This window comes from Aythya fuligula, chromosome 1, assembly GCF_009819795.1.
Source record: "Aythya fuligula isolate bAytFul2 chromosome 1, bAytFul2.pri, whole genome shotgun sequence".
Taxonomy (NCBI): domain Eukaryota; kingdom Metazoa; phylum Chordata; class Aves; order Anseriformes; family Anatidae; genus Aythya; species Aythya fuligula.
Window position 1 is genome coordinate 139,109,245 of NC_045559.1, and position 20,310 is coordinate 139,129,554.

The 20,310-nt window shown below is 38.6% G+C and overlaps 1 protein-coding gene across 1 annotated transcript in view; it reads right to left on the reverse strand.

Moving 5' to 3' along the window:
* Positions 1–20,310, reverse strand: part of MGAT4A (alpha-1,3-mannosyl-glycoprotein 4-beta-N-acetylglucosaminyltransferase A) — a 68,990-nt gene that overhangs the window by 35,481 nt on the left and 13,199 nt on the right. Inside the window, exons 3-5 of the mRNA XM_032207880.1 lie at positions 7,319–7,486; positions 4,571–4,711; positions 2,595–2,728 (exon numbers count right to left, since the gene is read on the reverse strand). Of these exons, the coding sequence (XP_032063771.1) occupies positions 2,595–2,728; positions 4,571–4,711; positions 7,319–7,486 (443 nt within the window). The remainder of the gene's footprint in view (positions 1–2,594; positions 2,729–4,570; positions 4,712–7,318; positions 7,487–20,310) is intronic.

Genomic DNA, 20,310 nt, shown 5'->3' on the forward strand with positions numbered 1-20,310 from the left:
CACATCAACCGAGATATTTTAGAATTCCTTGAACTTTCAGTATGGAAATTTACTGTGTATGATCACATTACTGAGAAATATCCATACAGTAAATGAATATGCAGATCTCTTTATTTAGCAACCATAGTGCACCTATATTTACTAGCTTATCTGTTTATACTGTTCATGCTGTTTGCAGAAGGCCATTAGCTGTAATTTTCAAGTTGGGTTCCAGAAAAGTCAATTTTGTGAGAAAGAAGTGAGATAGAACTGCTAAAAGAAAGAAATTAATCATTAAAGAAGTTTTAGGGTGCTTAGCGCAAAGAAACTGTCGTTTATGACTGTCTCCCAGCAATGCTTATTACACACAGTCAATTCAATTTCTCAGTTTGAGTCAGCAAGAAAATCCTCGTGTAATCCTTCCAAAATACCACTTTTCACGTAGTTCTCTTGGAAAAATAATTTTGTAAACTCTTACTTTTTCGTTGTTGTTGGTGGTGGAATAGCTTATATTCTGTATAGCTTATACAGAAACCACAAATAGTAGTTTTAAAATTATTAGTAAAATTACTTAACCTCATACTACGAACCATTTCTTGTTGTATTTGAGCTGCACAAATGTTCAGCAGAGGCCATACCATTTTTCAGAAGCTTTTGCCACCATCTTTAATAGAGGCATGGTTGATCAAAGCCATAATGTATTTTTGAATAGCCTACATTAATGCAACCGTTAATGCTAATAACAGTCTAACACATTTTAGACTAGGAAACCCCACAGTCAAAGCTATTTTAAGAGAAAAAGCCCTTCCTTTTGTTTAAGAACAAACAGAAGTCCATGAAGGGAACAGATTTTCCTTCAAGTAGCCAGAGAAAATGCTTATTAAACCTACACAATCCATCTTGCAAAAGGAAGCTGAAAAATACAGCACAACCCAGAAAAAAAAAACATAGCACAGTTCAGGATAAAGTATTTACCATATTATTCACTGAAAGAGTTTCCTGTAGCAATTACAGAACAAACTATGAGATATTGAACTTAAGGAAATATAAAGCATGGTAAAAGGAATAGAAAAGCAAAGGAGACAAAATCGGATGGAGAAATTGGATGGAAAAAGAAATGCAAAGCTAGGGAAAGGTTATAAGGGGACAAGAATCCAAACCTAGGCTCTTTGGATTTTCCCAAACATTCATGGCTTGCTATGCCCATAGCAGACATGGGAGTAAGCACATCAAACAGCCATCTCCAAAATTTGCAGAGGGTCCCACTCTACAGTAAAACACAGAAGTCTACGGAAAACTCAAGCATACCTACATGGTTTGTCTAAGGTTACAAGGAAACTTGTTCATTTGGGGTTGGGGTATGGATTCTCTTCACTCCTACTCTAAGATTTGTAGAAGACTGAGAATCCAATGCTAACACACAGTCTTCACAACTCAGACCTCCTTAGGCAAAACAACATGAAACTTTCAAGGTTTAAAAGTTTTAAACCTTAAATAAAATTATGCAATAATTTTATGCAATGAAATTATTCCGAACAGTACACAGAAGGAAAGCCATTGCTCCAGTAATTCCTAAATGAATTCTGATCACTTGATATTCTCAACCAAGAGATGTTTTAAGAGCATTTTCTGCAGAAAAACATTACCTATTAGACTGATGGTTTTTGAGTGACTCACTGTCAGAAAAAAAAACAAGCCAGAGCGATTTATATTAGAAGACTGTAAGGGTCAGTCTCAGGTACAGCAAAAGAGTTTATAAACTTCTAAAATAAAGGTTTAAAATCTGTTGCTAATAGAACTAGATGTATTAGCACACTGTTTTCTCACTTAATCATCGCTGAAAAGACACTAGCTCACAAGATTAAAATGGTGTTCACAGTTATAACTAGAGGACTCAAATTTTCCTCTGTGGGATTCACAAAACACTGATTGAACAGAGCACTACATGGTTAGATGGCTGAAGGTCAAACATATATAAAAAAAATCCCCCATTCCATGCCAGACTCTTAAGAAAAAATAAATATATACAACACTCAGCAGCCAGCAAGATTACTTCTGAAAGCAGTCTATCATTTTCCTTAAGCTTTCAGCTAAATCAAGAGTCAAACTGACCAAACAGTCCAAATGAAAACTGTTTGAATTAGTCCATCTAAAAGGTCTGGACTTTTAATGTCCAGGAAGTCCAAAAATAAAATCAGTAACAATCTGTACCCAACTTCCCCAGCTGCAGCACCAACCCGAGGAAGGACTGACTAAAAAGGAGCACGAAGACAAAGGGAAAAAAACTCCCTACCATACCATAGACCCTTAGCCACTATGCTGATATTGAAGGAATAAGATAATTAGGACATATTAATCATTATATAAAACATCAGAAGACGTGCAAAATGAGCAGTCCACCAAATCCATGCTCACTTCATAAATAGAAAAGGTTGGGCTCTCCAGAATTGTTTATTTCAGAGAAACAAGACTTTTCCTTAAATGTAAAGGAGATGGAGGCATAGACAGGCATCTGTCTGTATTGCAAAGAAAAAGAAGGTCCTCATCAATTCCTGAAAGGAACACTCATGATTAAAGGCAGGTTAGAAAGCATATAAAAATATTTATGTGATTACCTCTCCTATAAAGACAACCATAACACAATCCAGTTTTTCTTCAGGGGACAGCTTATCAATAAGGGAGTGGAGAGTTTCTGTAAGATAAGACTTGACTTTTCGTTTCACTGTAGGTATTCCCATTACAATGGAAACTGAAATCAAATAAAAACAGAAACTTACTTTCAGTAATTTCATACACAAGAATGAAAAAGCAAAAAGCTCGTCTCATAATAAAGCATTACTTAAGAAACGCAAAGAGTTAAAAGATTGAGATAGCAGTAATTTAAAATAGTTTAAAAATATAACACCCATCAACAGGAACGTGATTAACATAATCACCACCAATGCTCAGAGCACACACATCGCAAACAAAAAAAAAAAAAAAAGTAATCCTAGACATGCCAGGCTATTGCAGAGGTAATAATCAACAACCATGATATTAATCAGGTAAGGCTGCACCACGACTCACAGAATGATTAACCTCCCTAACCTAGTTTTATTTTCAAGCTGGCACAATCATTCTTCACAACTCAAGTATTTATTTTTAACTCCTCAGAAGCCTTTTAAAGTTGTACTGGTGAACTCTTACTTCCCTTTCATGAGATTTTGGTTCTTCCAGAAAAACAAGCTCAGGTCATCAGGATAACCCAAGAATTCCATACTCAAACCTCTCATCCCTGTTAAAAGTACCTCAGATGCAAAGCACTCTGGCCCATAATACAATGCTATTAACCCCATCTTTCAGATGGCCATTCAACTCCTAGGTTCCTTAAATTTCACCGTAGTCTTCTTTCTTCCTCACGCCACTCTGCACACAGGGCTGGCAACCTCCTGCAAACACAGCAGGTATCAACAGGAACACAATAAAAGGATAGACCAGCCCCCAGGAAGTCAGTGCTCTGAGCCATCTGTGTGAAATGATTTACCAGATCATAAATATATAAAATCAAACAACTATTAAAAATTTTGTTTATCCTTACTTGCAGCACCTGCTTCACCTAGCAACTATACATCAGTGAGTTCTGATCTTGTAAAACAAACACTCAAAAAGCATCATGATCATGAAAGGAGAAGATAGGAAAATAAATTAGACTCAATTTTCTCCCTCTTTTTAGGGAGACTAACAGAAACTCCAGTTTCTGTTTTCTAACTTCAAACTTCTGTCATATATTCCTAGTAGAATATAATACAGGCTTCACTTAAAACAATAAAGGAGTATGAACATTTGCCTTCCTAATTAACAACTTTGAAACAAATGGTGTTTATAGTCAGAAAAATAACCTCATGGCTTGAGCCCACACACTTGACACAGAGGCATGCCTGTGGATTCACTGGTGGGGCCTTCGTGCTTGGAAACACATACATGTGCTTTGAGGTACGCCAGCTTGGTTTGGCTTCAGCCTAACTATTTTCTAGAGCTATAAGAGTGGGATTCAGTGGAGCTATCCTAATGACCAAAGCTCAGAATCTGGGAGGATTAAAAAGAAAAGGGGATCAATGGCATTGCAGCACAATATTTATTTCTTCCCCTCCAACCAATGTCCACATTTTATTGACGCAATTTTGTCTGAATATCTTAGTGTGTCCAACTCCAAATTATACTTTAATTCATGACCAACTCTAAAATAATTATATCTATGCATGGTTATCACACAAATCTGAAAAAGCCCAAGGGGTATGTCCATTAGCAGTTCAGAAACTGTAACACTTTTGTGCTTTGTTCTCTTTTACTCAGTTACAAAAATTCACCCAAACTAAATGCTTCTTAATGCGGAGCTTAACATGGGGTGGGGCGTGACCGAGATTATGCAGAAAAGAGCAAAACTGAAGCCGAACTCCTTTCATCCTGGATTCAGTGTGAATTCTGAGAGATAGCAATATCACACAAGTTAAATGAGATGTCCTTGATCTACTAAGCAACGCCGTATGTTGTATTACAAGAACTAGAAATTCCTCCAGATAGAAAACATAAAACAAACACTATATCAGCTTACCTCCTGTCCTTCCAAGGCCAACCTGCACAGAAGGTTGAAGGCTTCCTTCATTTTTCAACAAATGAGGCAAATGGTAATAGATATTTGGCACTTGAAGAGATTTTTTACTTGTTAGTTCTTTTAACAATTTCAGTGTCTCATCTGCAAACACACATGAAGTCAGTCATGCAGAAAAAGAAACAATAAAAAGTTTTATGCAGTGGTAAATCATCTAAGATTCACAGCTTGATCTTAACTGGAAAAAAAAGGAAGAAATGATCCATTTTACTGAGGCACTGTGTCTTGTGTACAAAGGAAATCTTTTCTCATTTTAAATTTTAATGTAAGCAATGGTCAAGATTAGTTTCCTTCAGATACAGTTCATACTCACCTCATCACACAAGACTTGCAGTGTCTAATCACAAAAGTAAAGAATGCTCAATTTATTTAGTGTTTTGTTAGTTTGTTTTCTCCAGCAGATCAAAATGGGAGGTCTGTTTACCTAGATTATTTTTGACATACACCTATAGAATCATCACCATGTAGAAATGCTACTGCAAATAATTCATTTTTCAAAACTCTAAACACATATTAGATAGATTGTCCATACAGACACAAAATTAACATTAAATATATAATCAAGATTTTGCAATACATTTCTGCAATAAAGCATACACTGGTGTGAATTTAATTTATTCCACTAGATTATTTAAAATATTTCTTGCTTTCTCTGGAGAATACTGCCTCTCAGGATACCCAAGTGGTTCTCATAGAGTTGCAAATAACAGTTTCTTATGTGTTAATTTTCTTCCATCAAGTGTGAAAACAGCTCTCATTTCAAGCAAGCACACAATATGATATGATAGCACATGGGCCTTTAAAAACTTAGTATCGTAAGGTTCATAAGTTAAGTGAGAAACTGGACTCAAGGTTTCCAAGAAAATCTGACTTGCGCAGAAGTGCCTAAAGTAATTCCATAAATGTCACCCCTCTCAGATTCTGAGCATAACTACAACAAAAACAGAAGGGTTGCCTGCTCGTTGTCTTTTGGTTTGCTAGGAGGATTTGTTTGTTTGGGTTGTGGTGAGTTTTGTTTTTTTGTTTGTTTGTTTGTTTTAAAGGGGGGAAGGGGCAATGAAACAAATCATAGCACTTTGATCTTGAAAAATGCTTTGAAAATAGATGCCACAAGTAGAGATGCTAATTTTGATAGATTCCAATACAAGTTTTCATTTTTTGCTAACGTTTCCTTTAGTTTCAACTGAAAAAAAAAAAAAAAAAAAAAGAGCCTAGAAGTCCCTCAGAATATGACCCTCTTTGTATGGATGAATAATGATTTACATAAAACAATCCAGAATTCTTCCAGATTCAAAGACAGCAACTAGTACAAAGTATTTTGTATACTTAAGTACATTAAACTTAGTAAAGTCTATCTAATCCTAAATTGTGAGAACAAAGCTCGGGAATTCAGACTTCAGCTGACTCCCAATCACAGTTCCACATGAAAAAAAAAAAAGGATGATCCACAGGCAGTTTGGATCCAGAGATGGTAAAATGTTAAAAATATGAATCAGTAACTTCAACTGCATCAGAAGAGAATAATTCTCTATGACTACCATGCACATAAGCAAACTAATTCATTTTTTTAGAAATGCATGTGGTAATACCACATTGTAAATCCAATTGTAAATCCAATTTACACAACTTCCTCTATAGTTGTTTACTTTAGCAGAAAGATACAGACAGAAGAGCAAGACAAGAATCACAGACTATGTCAAATGTAACCTTTCTGAATACCATTCCTGGAGATCCAGGGAACTACACAGTTCAGGGTGGACAGGCCATTAGTGTCTGAGCAATTCTTCTTAATATCAGCACAATATTAATCTCAGCACTAAGGGCCTACAATTATAGCTCTCAAAAAAAATATTTTTTTTAAGTTAAAGAAGATGGCAAGCCATTGCACAAATGCAACTAGACAACAGATTTTAAAACTTCTATCCAACTTCTGGATTTGCAAAAATCTTTGTTTTTCTTACCCTCACTAGGCCAACACAGTGACATTTCTGCAAATGACCAAATCAGACTTCTGGCCAGAAAGCTTATATTTATTTGTTATTCACTGTCCATTTAGAAATATCAGAGAAACTAAAGCAATTAGAACATAATTTTAAAAGCTAACTTTAATAAGTTGATGAGTAGTGTGAAGGCATTCTTTAATATTGCCAAAGACAGCTCTTAATAGCATGAGCCTCAGAGATGGATAAAAAATACAGAAGACTTTACAAATGTAATACTTAATGACTAGTTATTAAAAAGGCCATTAGCTGTACATTTTGCAAATCACAACCAATACTTTAGGTTGCCTGTATGCTTTTTAATCATCCATCTTATTTTAAAACATATTTTAATTCATTCAAGTTCATCCTTTTCATAAAGACTGTTTGCTCACTTTTCCCTTCAAGCTCTATTTAAAAAGTGAGGTAAGTTATTGTCCAAGTAAGCTAAATAAGCAACCAGAAGTTCCAAACTGAGCATGGAATCAGTATTCATTCTCTAAAGTTATAAAGATGAAGAGTGGGCGGCTCGCTAAGAATAGAAAATGGAAAAAGAAAACCAGCCAGCAGATACAACATATTACATAGCTTTGTTATTTGCACCACTGAACAATTTCACACAGATTTCTCAGTATTAATTTCTTATTCTAGAGTAATAGAGAGATATTCATAGTCCATAGTTATTAAAAAAAAGCTCAATCACAGTATGTACCTGAAAAATTATTCAGTGCATTCTTACTTCCATTTGTTTCTGCTACTGCACGCCTGAACTGCTCCAAGATAGTATTCAGCTCCGAAGAGCGTTGCAGAGTCCGATGCTCAGCTATACGAAGACGTTCCTTCAAAGCATGAAATTCCCGTTGATATGCAATCAACTTTTCTACAGAGAAAGAAAAAATGATGCTGGTTATTTTGGGCAACAAATGACTACAGGGAGCTCCAACAAGGAACGGAGACTGCTCAGCTATGTAGCACCTGAAATACAGCCAGCAAGGACACAGCCCAGCACAACCCTTCCTGAGTATTTACACAACATACAGAGGAAAGAGTAACTGCACCGGGCAGGGATGCAAGGCAGGCGCTAAGGGATATGCTCCTCATCACCACAGCCACAGACAGGAGCAACCTTTAAGCTCCCATTACTCAACACCACAAGGCAATTCTGAGTCCCTTTTTTGGAAGGGATGCCCTGTTTTTAAAACAATCCCTTTGTTTTAAAAAGCATGACAGGGGCAGTGCCTTAATAAAAGCACAGGTCATGTCTCTTGGAAGCCCTCTCTGAATACATTGTAAGAACGAGTGGAATAAATGCATGTCATTTTGGAAAGAAGACCAAAAGGGAGAAGGAAACACCAAAGCTCATTTGTTCACATCTTGCCTATGCTCTTATTACCCAAAGTAAGCATCTCCTTTCTGTGCATCTTTCCTTCATCCCACTGATCATTCCCCAAATCTCCTGCTTACCATCACTCTTCTTTAGCTGATCTACGGATATTGAACAGTGTATCTGAAGTGACTTTGTATCTTGTCATCAATATTGCAACCACACAGTTGCCATCCATAGAGTTACTGATTTGGTTTGTCACCTATTGCAGGGGTAAAGAAGCAGTTTTGCAAGCAATTTGCGTCTCTTCCTGTTGCTGCATTACAGCAATACATGGAATAATGAAGGAATTATGGTTTTCCCTTGTTAATTATGCTGCATTTCCTCCAACTTCTTTCAATTCACTTATTTCTTCTTTTGTAGTTGGGATGTACTGTTCTGATTATGTTTGGAAAACATAATTAGCTAAAATGTCCTGTGTTTAGAAGAAAGAAAAATAAAAATATAGTTCACTACCTCTCAAAAACACTTCCCTTGCCAGCCTTGTTTTCCTTTTTTCATTAAAACCAAATGGTTATTGCTTTTGTGCCAACAAACCCAGAACACAGCTACACTGGCGCACAATGCAGTGCTAGGCACACTACACACTGACAAGTGAATCCAGCCTGCTGCTTGAAACTGGACCTGTTGCTTTAGTCAGCAGGATCAAGATGGCCAGGAAAGTTTTCTGGAATTTCTGGCAATGAGGGCATCCTTACTTGCCAATGATAACCCAAAGTAATCAAAGATTGCTTGGAGACATGTCTACAAGTTACAGTAAGGCTACAAAGCATTTTAGCAGCAAGATTGCTTGAAGACATGTCTACAAGCAACAGTAAGGTTACAAAACATCTCTGCCCCTGCTCCCCAGGGGCTGCCCACAGGCAGCAGCTCTTCAAGCACTGCTCCCACACGGCTCCGTACCACGGGGTCCATCCATCCCCCAGGAGCAAACTGCTCCAGCACGGGTCCCCCACGGGTGGGCGACAGCTCCCCCCAGACCCCTGCTCCTGTGTGGGCTCCTCTCCATGGGCTGCAGCTCCGGCCCGGGGCCTGCTCCTGCGGGGGCTCTCCATGGGCCGCAGCCTCCTCCAGGCCACATCCACCTGCTCCACCGGGGGCTCCTCCACCCATGGGGGGGCTGCAGCATGGAGATCTGCTCCATGTGGGACCCATGGGCTGCAGGGGGACAGCCTGCTCCACCAGGGGCCTCTCCACAGCCCGCAGGGGAACTGCTGCTGCCTGCCTGGAGCAACTCCTGCCCTCCTGCTGCACTCACCTTGCAGGCTGCAGGGCTGCTTCTCTCACATTTCCTCACTCCTCTCTCCCAGCTGCTGTTGCACGGCTTTTTTTTCCCTTTCCTAAATCTGCTCTCCCAGAGACCCATCCAACATCCAAAGCAGCCTGTCACATCAGGTCTCCCTTCTTGCCTTTCTTTATGGTACAAGATAGCAGACAAACTTTAGCAGTAATGACCTTCCTACTTTGTCTAAAAGGCTGAACTCCTCTGTGGCAGAGCCTGTATTTCTCCAGGGAAAATAAAAGAGGACCCTGTGGTTCAGAAGAGCACCTCGAGATGAATTCATGTCTTCTTTCCTTTGTTTGAAAGAGTAATTTGTGGCAGGATTTTTTGCCTGGTGCTCTCCAGGCTCTTCCACCAAGCTAACACATCACGCTCAGCACTCTGGTGATTGTGGTGCTCCAAGGAGCAGCAGAGTCCAGGGGGAACAACTTATTTAGGAGTCAGTGGAGAACCGCAAGAGCTGCCTGCCACCTCCACCTAGCAAAATCTGTTACTACTAAACCCAGCCTGTATGCAGAAATTAAGATTTTTCTACCTTCCTAATTCAGGTGGGTAGTAAGAATTGGATTTACAGGACCCTTGTAATTCCACAGCAACTAAAACCTTTAGTCCTAAAACCATGAGAAACTTAGAATCCAAATGAAAAGGCTGTTTTATCATGGGAAGGAATGAAAACCATAATGTTAAGAGCTACCAATAAAAATCGCTTACTGAAAACAAGGTACTTTCAAAGGAGGCAGTCATTATCCCATCTTCACATTATAATTAATGTCAAAAATAAAAAGTTAATTAGTTAATTTATTTTTTAAACAAATTTAAAATAACATAAATGGAAGTAAAGTTTTATTTTTGTAACTTATCACAGCAGCTCTTGAGCAAAGACCATTGAGAACTCAGGCTTCTAGCTGTGGCACCATGACATTGTTCCCAACAGAAGTATTAGCAAGTAGTTCTGGGGCTCCCAGTGAGCTGTACTGGTTTTAAAGTTATATTACCTCAGACCTCAAAAGTGAATTCCTTTAAGAAATACTAATTTTTTGCTTCAAAGTAGTCAACTACTCACAATTTCTTCAGCCAGATACATCTGGGTTAAGGAGGCTAAAAGACATGTAAACTCCTCAAATGCATCCTTTAAAAGTGAATGTATTACTGCTTTTGTTAGGTTACAATAATATTGAGCCAAGTAAATCAGAAAATGCTAATAAGATGTACATAATCGTATTTTAACCTATAAGTATTATTCTAGTTATTTATGCAAAATGAAGTAAAATTCATTCTTTGTAAGAACTGAGGTAACACAAAACGTTCACATCTCTGATACTAGTAAAGATGCGTTATTCTTTTTGTGTATTTGGAGATTAACGTGGAAGTCAGTCTTTTAGTACTTGTTTTACAATATGACTCGCTGTGATTTGAAATAAAATGAATTAAATTTCAGTTTCTAACAGCACTCAGCTGTTTCTTTAAAAGCTATCCTTGCAGTACTTCAAAACCTAGATCAACTGCTCCGATACCCAGTTAAACGACAAAAAGCCACAACCGCACAACTGCAGCAACATCAAATACGATTTCATACTGAAAGACACTTGTGAAGGAGAAAATACTTCTTGGGATCTTACTGAATCACATTCGGTGGTCCCAACTCTGGAAAAGTAAACGTCCCCTTAAGGCAGCTAGAGTTTCTAAATACTCAAAAAAACTTGGAAAGAAAATAAATAAATCAAATCTCACTCCTAAGTACTTTGGCATAAGCCTACAAAACTAACTTTAAGGTCTTATTTTTATTTAAAACTTTGACTTTGCTTAAGTTTGTGGTTTTTTTTTTTCTTTCCCCTTTCCAAAATATGAATTCATTTGACAGCTTTTTTTCTTCACTTCTATTTACACGAACATTAGTAAAAATCTTTTCATCAAAAAGTTACGAGTTTGAGGTGAAGACACACGGTACTGTATTATATAGAGTCTCTCTTGTATTTTAAACCTCACTTCATTTCCTCCTCCTTGTGAGGAAAGAGAATTAGCAAATGACTGTACAAGTTTCTCCAGAAATTCAGGGCAGACTTTCTGAAATGTACGGCAAGCTGATTTATAAGTATTGTATATATTAAAAAAAAGTGTAGCCAATATTTCCAAAAGACATTTGACCATTTAATGTTTGATTGTTCAAAGGTTTCTCAAAAAAAAAAAAAAAAAAAAAAAAAAAATTGATTTTCTGTCAAAAAGAATCAAACCACTTTTTCCATTGCTGTTATGGTGAAAAGAAAAATTCTGAATCCAAAACCACAAAGAAAACAGTCACAGAGACCAGCGATTACTGTTTTGAAAAAAATATGTTTGTGTTTCTACAATATTATAAATGACTTTTTTCTTCTAATGCTGAAACCTAGAATCATTTAACAAAACAGAGGAAGGAATTCAGATGATAAGTTATTGGCCTTACATAGCTGATGGAAGAACCCCAAAACACATCTGATCTCTGACAAAACATCCCTCTTTAACAGCGGTGGTAGCAAACGTCAAATGTTTAGTCTCCAATAGCTTAAGCACGTATATATTCATAATTTTTAGGATGCTATACCATTTTACATTGAAATGAGAAGGTGATGCTTTTCCGTACTTTGTTCTGGAAGCCAAAAAGACCAAATAAAAATAACTGGCCCTTACACTTCAAATAAGAATATTCTTGTTAAGAAATTACTTGAGCACTGAAAGCATTAATTCTTCATCATTTTCCTTTAAACTCTAGTACTTTCAGCAAAACCCCAGAAGCTAGAACTTAAATATTTTAGCTGGCTTGATGCTGTGCGTTTCTTGGAAAATTAACACTACTTCAACTCATTCTGTAGTTTGTTTTCTCAACTTTTTTTTTTTTTTTTTCCCCCTGTTGCAAGATGTTCTCCTAAATATGCTAACCTAGAATTCAGACAAGCTCACTTGAACGTTGATGAAATATTTTGAAAATTAAAAATGCAAATCAAACCGCTTCTATCAACTGTGAAGGTTTGCAAGTTTCAGGCCAGAGATGGAATTTCAGTTCTCGGCCTACTCTTTCTCCTCTGGGTTATTTATGGTTTTCCTATTAAACTACTGTGAAAAGTAGTCATCCCCACAGGACAACATTACCCCAAGTAACAAACACAATCGGTTCTCCTCTTTGGCACATTCTTGATTACATCATTTGATTTTTGCATCGAATTTAGACAGCTCATAAGCCAAGTTTTAAACCAGATGCCAATTTTTGAAACTCAACATGGAATTTCTGAATATCTTATCATACATCTAGTTTCTTCATTTTGTTTTCTGTACTACACTTGCAATCTGTTTGTGTGCTTCAACACATGATTTCTAAGAGCAAAGTGAGCTCTCCCTTTGGATTAAAAAAAAATAGTATCGAAGTAAAGGAACAAGAAAATATCCTATACTTTGAATTTATGAAAGCATTTTGCTGATTACCTCAGCACTAAAATAGCTACAGAAGTATGTATTGTAGGTAAATTACCTTTACTGGCAGAATGCTCGGTGTATTGTAATTCCAAATAGAAAACATACTGAGCCTACTGAGATAGTGAAAATATCCTGGGAATACAAGTTAAGCAATTCTATGGATATTCAACTTCAGTGCTCTTAAAACCATCAACAGCTCTTAGTAGTGTTTTTTTAGTTGTTGTTGTTAGTTTTCACATTAAAAAAAAATCTAAAAATGTTAGTAAGGGAATTACTTTGATATTTACTTTGGGTACACTCAAACTGTCAGAGTGTAGTAAGGGCACCTATAGCATCAGCAAAATTCTGCTGTGACTGCCTTTTGTTTGCCATAAACCACTGAAAAAGGAAACACAGCTGGGTCAGTGCTGAAGAAAGAACCTATGTACTTAACCTTCAATCACAATGCACACTGGAAACCCATATATTAAAACCCATATATATGTTGGCATCAATCTTAAAACACTGAAAGTAGAGTTGAACAGGATCCCTGGTCAAAACCTTGGTATTATTAAAACAACAATCGCTGGAACGTACCCAAGTCACTACTCAGAAGTCTGCAGAACTACTTGATCCAACAGGCAGGTTGTGGCTGCAATTTAGTATTGTTGAGAGCATGCAAGTACAAGACCAAAGCTGCACGTCTGCTGAAATGAGAATTCAGATTTTGTTCACATATCTTCGGCAGAAGCAGAGGAGGTACAAAGAGCAGTACGTATTTAGATGATGCGCATACACCACCTTTGTTAATGTTGCACTGGAGAAAGGAGATCCAAGCACTATGAAAATCCAAGTTTTTTGGTGCCTCTGACAGCATCTCTTTCAAAAAAATTAGAAAAATATTGGACAAGGAGCCAGAAACCATCTAAAAATGGGAGTTTGCTTTCCTGACAGTCTCTGGAAAGCTTTATTCCATCTGGCCTGTGACAGGCATGCTCTGATAGCCAGTGGCTCCAGTGAAAACCCAGCCACTCTACAAGAACAAGAGATCTATGACTGCATGTCAGCGTGCCACCTCTTCTTTTTGGGGTGGCAGTGGGACCGAGAAAGGAGAGACTGGGGAAAACAGAATTGCACAAAGACCCTTACAACTCCCAGGAGTGTTTCAGCAGTTCTCAGTCGGTATTGCAATACTTTCTCAAGGAAAGCCGCTTACTGCGTGCTACAGGGAGCGCTATCTACAACATAAAAAGCAGCGGGAAAGCTTTGCAAGCTGTTATTTGTCTAATCAATCAAGCGGGTTCACAAATATGTTAAATCTCAGGCCATTTCCATGACTGGAAGTAGAACATATTGAACTAAGGTGACTGTTTTTAAAAAAAAAAAAAAAAAAAAAAAAAGCAAGCTGTAATTTGCTCAAGAGCTCTATGGTGGTACAGCTGCTTGTCTCCAAAGGCAGATGCATCAGACGACACAAATCACAAAAAGCTGCACGACCTTTCCATATCAGCAGCAGGCAGTCGAGGCTTCCCTCAATCTGCAAATCGGCGAAACACCCCGGTAATGGATCTGTCTCAGAGAGAAAAAGATAACCAGCCACAGACCTGGCACAGAAGGCTTCGCTTTGCCACGTTGTAGGCCTGATTTATATTTCCTGCTCTTACCAAACTGAACTCTCGAAACCTCTCAGCCCTTTTGTTCACTAAATGGGAACAGGAAGAGTGACTGCCTTCTGACACACCGACAAAAGGCTTTGGCTGCCAACAAAGCACCGCACACAAATATTCGATTAGCAGAACAGGTAGGAGCAAGAACAGGCACCTGACGGGGCAGGATCTTTCCTCTGTCCAACAGGGAGATATTCAAAATGTTGTTCAAATGAACAGCATCTCGCTGGCAACACTCCCAAATCCAGCAACACTCAAGTTGGTGGCCCACCCTGGCGATAACCCTTCCAGTTTTCCTCTTCCAGCCCTTGGGTTCCTCCTCAGCGCCTCACCCAAAAGCAAAACAGCCTGCACGTCCTGACAAAACAAAACCAAACCTTTCCAAGTGCTACAAGTCAAAGGGTCCCACAGCAAACGTCATATTTTTCTGTATGCACTCTGCTGAAAAGCTATGGAAATGCCAGTAAATACGTGAATCTGTGGTAACACACTGCAGTAAACAGTACTTCAGGCACTGCACCACCAAGTTGCTCTACAACTCACTCCCATTACAAAAATAAAACACGGCAGTCGCTGTTATGCCAAGTCAGCAACAAGCCTCATGAATTAATTCCTACTACACTTGCAGCAAGAACATTGATCAGTTTACAGGTTGACACAAACTAGAAAGCTTAATGGGCAGAGAGAGACACATCTTGTAGGAGACACATCTGTTACAAGAGAGGCTCTTTGGTTCTCTTACACAAGGTGTAAAAATAGTTCTGCACATCCCCTGAAAGTCGCTGAGATGCTTTTTGCGATCCATCAGATCATGGTATCACAGAAATCAGGATCTGCTACGTGATGGCAATACCTGCGCTGACCTGCACTTCGCTCCCACAGGGATGTGTGCAACTTGTTTGTTAAACCATGCTTGATCTGTAATATCCAAGCAGCTTACAGGCTATCACATCTCTCCTTCCTCTTTGCCCCTCACACACAGATACTCTTTAAACTGAAATCCTGCTGTGCTAATACATGGCAGACTGAATTATTTCCCATGTCAGGCAAAAAAGGAAAGCCTGAATTCCCTTAGCAAGTCAAACAAAACTCTTCCTGCTACACCGGCACTTATTTTGGTGATGATTTTCAACATCTTAACACTGACACCTTTGTTTGACAAAGGCATGACTTCCTATTTCGTGTGGGTTTTGCAAAGCCTATATGTAAACACAGATACTCAATACTGTGACACAAAATGCTACTGTCACTGTACAACCACCCAGCACCCAGGATACACAGATGAGAAATACAGAGTGGCGTTGACTGAGAAAATCCATCACTTTGGTTGCCCTTTAGCAGTGAGTCCGGCGCTCAGATGATATCCATGAAGCAGACCCAAGCACTGCAGCTGAGGAGAGGAAACATCAGACCAAGCACAAAGGCATGGCCAAAAAGCTTTCTCCATACAAAAGAGACATTAACAAGGTTTCCTGAAGCCGCCCATGCCATTTAGGCTTATAAAAAAAAAGGCAAAATGTTGGAACAAGCTGAGGTAATGACTGGGTGTTGAAAAACCGTGTGTAGGTACAAATCATATTTGTAACCAAAATGTCAAACTAAGTGATGATCAAAGAAGGTCTCGGAAGAATTGGCCCAAAAAATTAAATCAAGTGTGTTTACAAATCAGATTCTGATTTTCTGTCTTGAAACTGCCTAAACGTTGATAAATGGTGTCCTTGAAATGTTACAATACATTATCGCGGATGACTACTCCCCATAAGCTAATTAGCTGCCTTGTTCCTAAAGTGAAATGAAAACCTTTTATAAGCAAGTTATGATGAGTTGTAAAATCTGAAGCAGAAAAGTAATCAACCATGCAAATCATAGAATAAAGCAGGATACTGTAAATGCTAACAACAGACACGCTATAAATAAAAGCTGTTAAGAAAACCGCTCAAGGTCAAATTTCATCAGCCCTATTTGAACGCTTCATCCCGGGCCCTTTTTGTTTAAGTCATACATAAAGCAGGATGAAGTTATTATTCTGACATGACTAGGGAGTGTGTAACTGTTTAAAAATATATTATTCTGTGGAATTAAAGATGGTAAAGGAGGGTAATCCTACTAACCGCAAAAAAATAGTAATCCATGCTTCATGAAACAAAAGCCGAGATCCCTGAAAACAAGCGATCAAATCACTCTCCTATCTCTAATCTCGTTGCTCAAACTGGCCGATCATTTCAGCAATCTTGTATTTCGATCTACCCAAACAATCAGCTAGAATTACTGCTTATTGCCCTTGTTTTCCACACAGAAGTATTTTCGAAAAATGCTTATTCAAGTAGAAGAGCACCTTATTTTTAAAGAGAAGGTTCCACAGCTTTTCCTAACTTAAAAGCCAAGCAAACCAAAAACCTCCAGGAGTATTATTTTTTCCACTGTAGCTTTTTCACATATCACACTTCAAGGCTCTGGGTAAACAAATGATGTTTTCTGTTCTGATCCTAACAGCACTGGCACAAGTCTCAAGTGCTTGCTTTGAAAATAGCAGGGCCCGATCCAACCAACATCCAGATACTTTTGTTTAAACATTCCTTTGCAGCAGGAGCTGAAGATGTTTTTACTAAAAATTTTAACACAATCCGAGTATAAACATTTGTAATATCACCTGGTAAAGCTTTTCCACTCCGAAATGCAAACTTCAGAATCAATTTACTTCTAAACATTCTTCTGAAGAAGTAAAAACACTCCTACTGGCTCAGAAATCCCACTTATATGAAGCAGAAAAAATGGGAAAGCAAGGCAACTGAAACCTTCAGAACCCCATTTTTGGTGTCTTTCATATTAAGATGTTTTTGTATTTTAGAGATACTAAAAACGCTGCAACTTGCACGTCAGAAAGGAGGCACAAAGTAGTGCTTCAGGCAGGTTGTTGCTAAAAAAGCTCCCGAATAAAACATTTTCCTGGAGGAAAAACAATCCTGAGCAATCAGAAAGACGAAAAAAGCCAAGTAGAATTGTGAGAACTAATGAATGTTTTACTGAAGGGGTATTTTAAAAGCTGAATGTAGCAGCCAGGGACAGCTTTAAATGTCTCCAGCTGCACAGGCTCACCTTTGCCTCTATACACAAATCATCAAACCAGAAAGGTCAATGGAGAAGATTTCCCATACAGGTATAAAAGCCGCTACGACACCACTCTCAAATGTCAACTGATGAGGGCTGACAGAGGCTCTGAGCATTACTTCAGACGCAAGGAATAGGAAGAATAATGGATCAGAAAACTCAGGCAACCACAACTAAGGAGGTCAAGTCAACAGAAGCATATGGTGCTCTGTCTGTGCATTGGCTTCAGACAATGAGGATAATTAAACACATGATTTGCTTGAGGAGAGTAATTGGCAGCACTTGATCTGGTCTTCCTTGAAAAGGAAAGAAAAGCAAGCTGCAGTGATGGAAAATAATAATAATAATAAAGAAACCTCACATCTGCAATTGCTTTCTCCGGCCCTGACTGCTCACCTAAGTAGCATTCGCTCTCCTTTGCCTAATAAACAACTGTGCCCAGGACTCTATAGACAAATTAATCCTCAAAGGTTTTTAGGTTCCAGCTTTTAAAAATAAATAAATAAATAAATAAATAAATAAATAAACCCCCCAGTGCTAAGAAGCACTGTCAACTCTGCTGGCATTTCTTCTTTAAAGGGAAAGCGATATAAAAAGGTCACTGAAATCATTTGCTAAATCAGTTCCACAATAAGCAATCAGCATTTAACACCTCTCTAACCCCGAACTGGAACAGTAAGGAATAAATATGAGCTTCAGAGAGTCTATTCCCAAAAGGCAAAGGAGACCAAGGCAAAATATTCTAACTTCTGCTTTAGATATATAGGTATAGCTCAAAAAGTTCAGTTCAAGAAATTAGTAAGAGCTCAGACGAGCATGCAATCCATTGATTTTATGTGAGTTGGATATTAACTCTTCACAGTGTCAGAAAAAAAAAAAACACATTCCCTTTAAACAGCCTTCATCAAAAACCTCCACCTCAGCAGTCCCTGCCTGTCTTACACGAGACTCGCAGCGTACAACCGAAACCGGGAAGTGGTCAATAGCACTGTCACAGCACTGCCTCCGAAACGCAATTTGCAGGGACAGCTGTTACAAAGCTCATTATGTCGTGATTATTTTTTGAATTAACTACTAATTAACAAGCCACGCTACAACTGACTGAAATATCCTGCAGAACTACTACTGCTTAAGCAACACAGAGCTCCCGTTGGGGCTGGCATCAGGATCATAGCACTGGAACCCTCTTGAGATACAGGATGCACTCCTGGCAGTGCTGAGGGACTGAAGCACCTGAGCTGAGAGCACTCCCATTGCATGCTTTTTATTCTGATATATTAAACCAAATCCTTGCACTTTACATTTCTGCAGAAATATGCTAAGTAGGCACTGCATCCTGTTGGTAGGTTTGTTTCCATCCTTGAGCTCACATACCTTATTGGTACCAATATAAAAACTGCATCTTCTTAAAGCTACCAAATAGCTGGTTGTTCTGCTTTCTAACCAGAGGTAGAAAGAAGCTGTAACTGCTTACGTAGTTCCAGCAGAGAGTGGCTTTATACCAACCTGTGTGGTACTGCAATTCCTTCATTAAATGTAGTACCCAAAACTAGCCCTGGTACAACACCGCTCGCTCTCTCCCATCCGACACAAGAGAACAAGGGACAACGCTTTTACCTGAAATACTCAGAGAGATTTGCTGGCAGTGAAAACAAATGTAATCACCTGTAGGTAATTCAACCCCTGTCAGCCAGCTGGACTAGAAGAAGTCATCTGTGGCATCTCGTGTTCCTCCTCAGACCTCAATCATCCAGGATATCTAGCCACTTTCTACAGACAAGTACACATACCCATACTGAGACACCTGATCAAAATATGAGTGCTGTCGAGTGGTCTCAGATTTGTGGAGTGTTGTTGATTTGGTTTTAAACATAAAGATATATATCACATATCCATAACACACACACATAGATATAATCTCTGCAAACCACCTCTTCATAAGCTACTGAACTTCTATTATCCCAACTTTTATTATCCAAACCAGTGTGCACAAACAGTTAACCAATTCCCAAATGAATTAGGATCAGAGAAAGCCTGAATGACTACCAGTCGCTCACATCGTGGTAACAGCCAGTCATTAACTGAATCTGCATCCTACACTTCTGCTTGTAAAAAATAATAGATCTTTTGCATATCTCATGCCCCCACATCAACTCTCTGCTTTAACAAATACAGCTGTAGCTATATCTTAAAATTAAATGAAGTTTTAGTCACAGCTTACTCATTTTATTGCCTGCATTCATGATGTAACTTGTATTAGAAAACTCAAAACGAACTAGTCCCAAATCAGCTTGCATTTCCCTTCTCCAGCTCTCATTGCACAGCTAAACCCCGTTGTTATCGGTACGCACCGTTAAATACACAGCTGGAACCAAAGCCGGCCAGCGCCTCCCGCGGCGCCCAGAGCTGAGGGACCTCCTGATCCAAGCCATGAAATCAAAAAGCCTTGGGTAAGAACCGAGAATAAGGTGAGAGTTTGGTCCTCTTTGTTTGGGAAGTATCCATAAGTTTTAAATAACTGTAATTTGGAGAATATTGATGACAGAGTTAAGTACTAGCTAGCAGGAGGATTACAACAGACGCAGACAGGGCTGTACTTGGAAAAACACAGAGCCAGGTACTCTGGTTTAGAGACAACAATCACGCTATAATTACAGCATTAAAGCAATTAAAAATCCAACCCTAGCTGGACCCCTGAAATTAGTTTGATCCCAATTCTAACGTGGAATCAACCCACCATTTTCTGTCATTGTTCCCAGACTTCACTTCCACCTGAATAAAAGCAAGTACAAGGTTAAAAAGCCTGACGGCGGGGGTAGGCGACACGTTTGATTTTATGT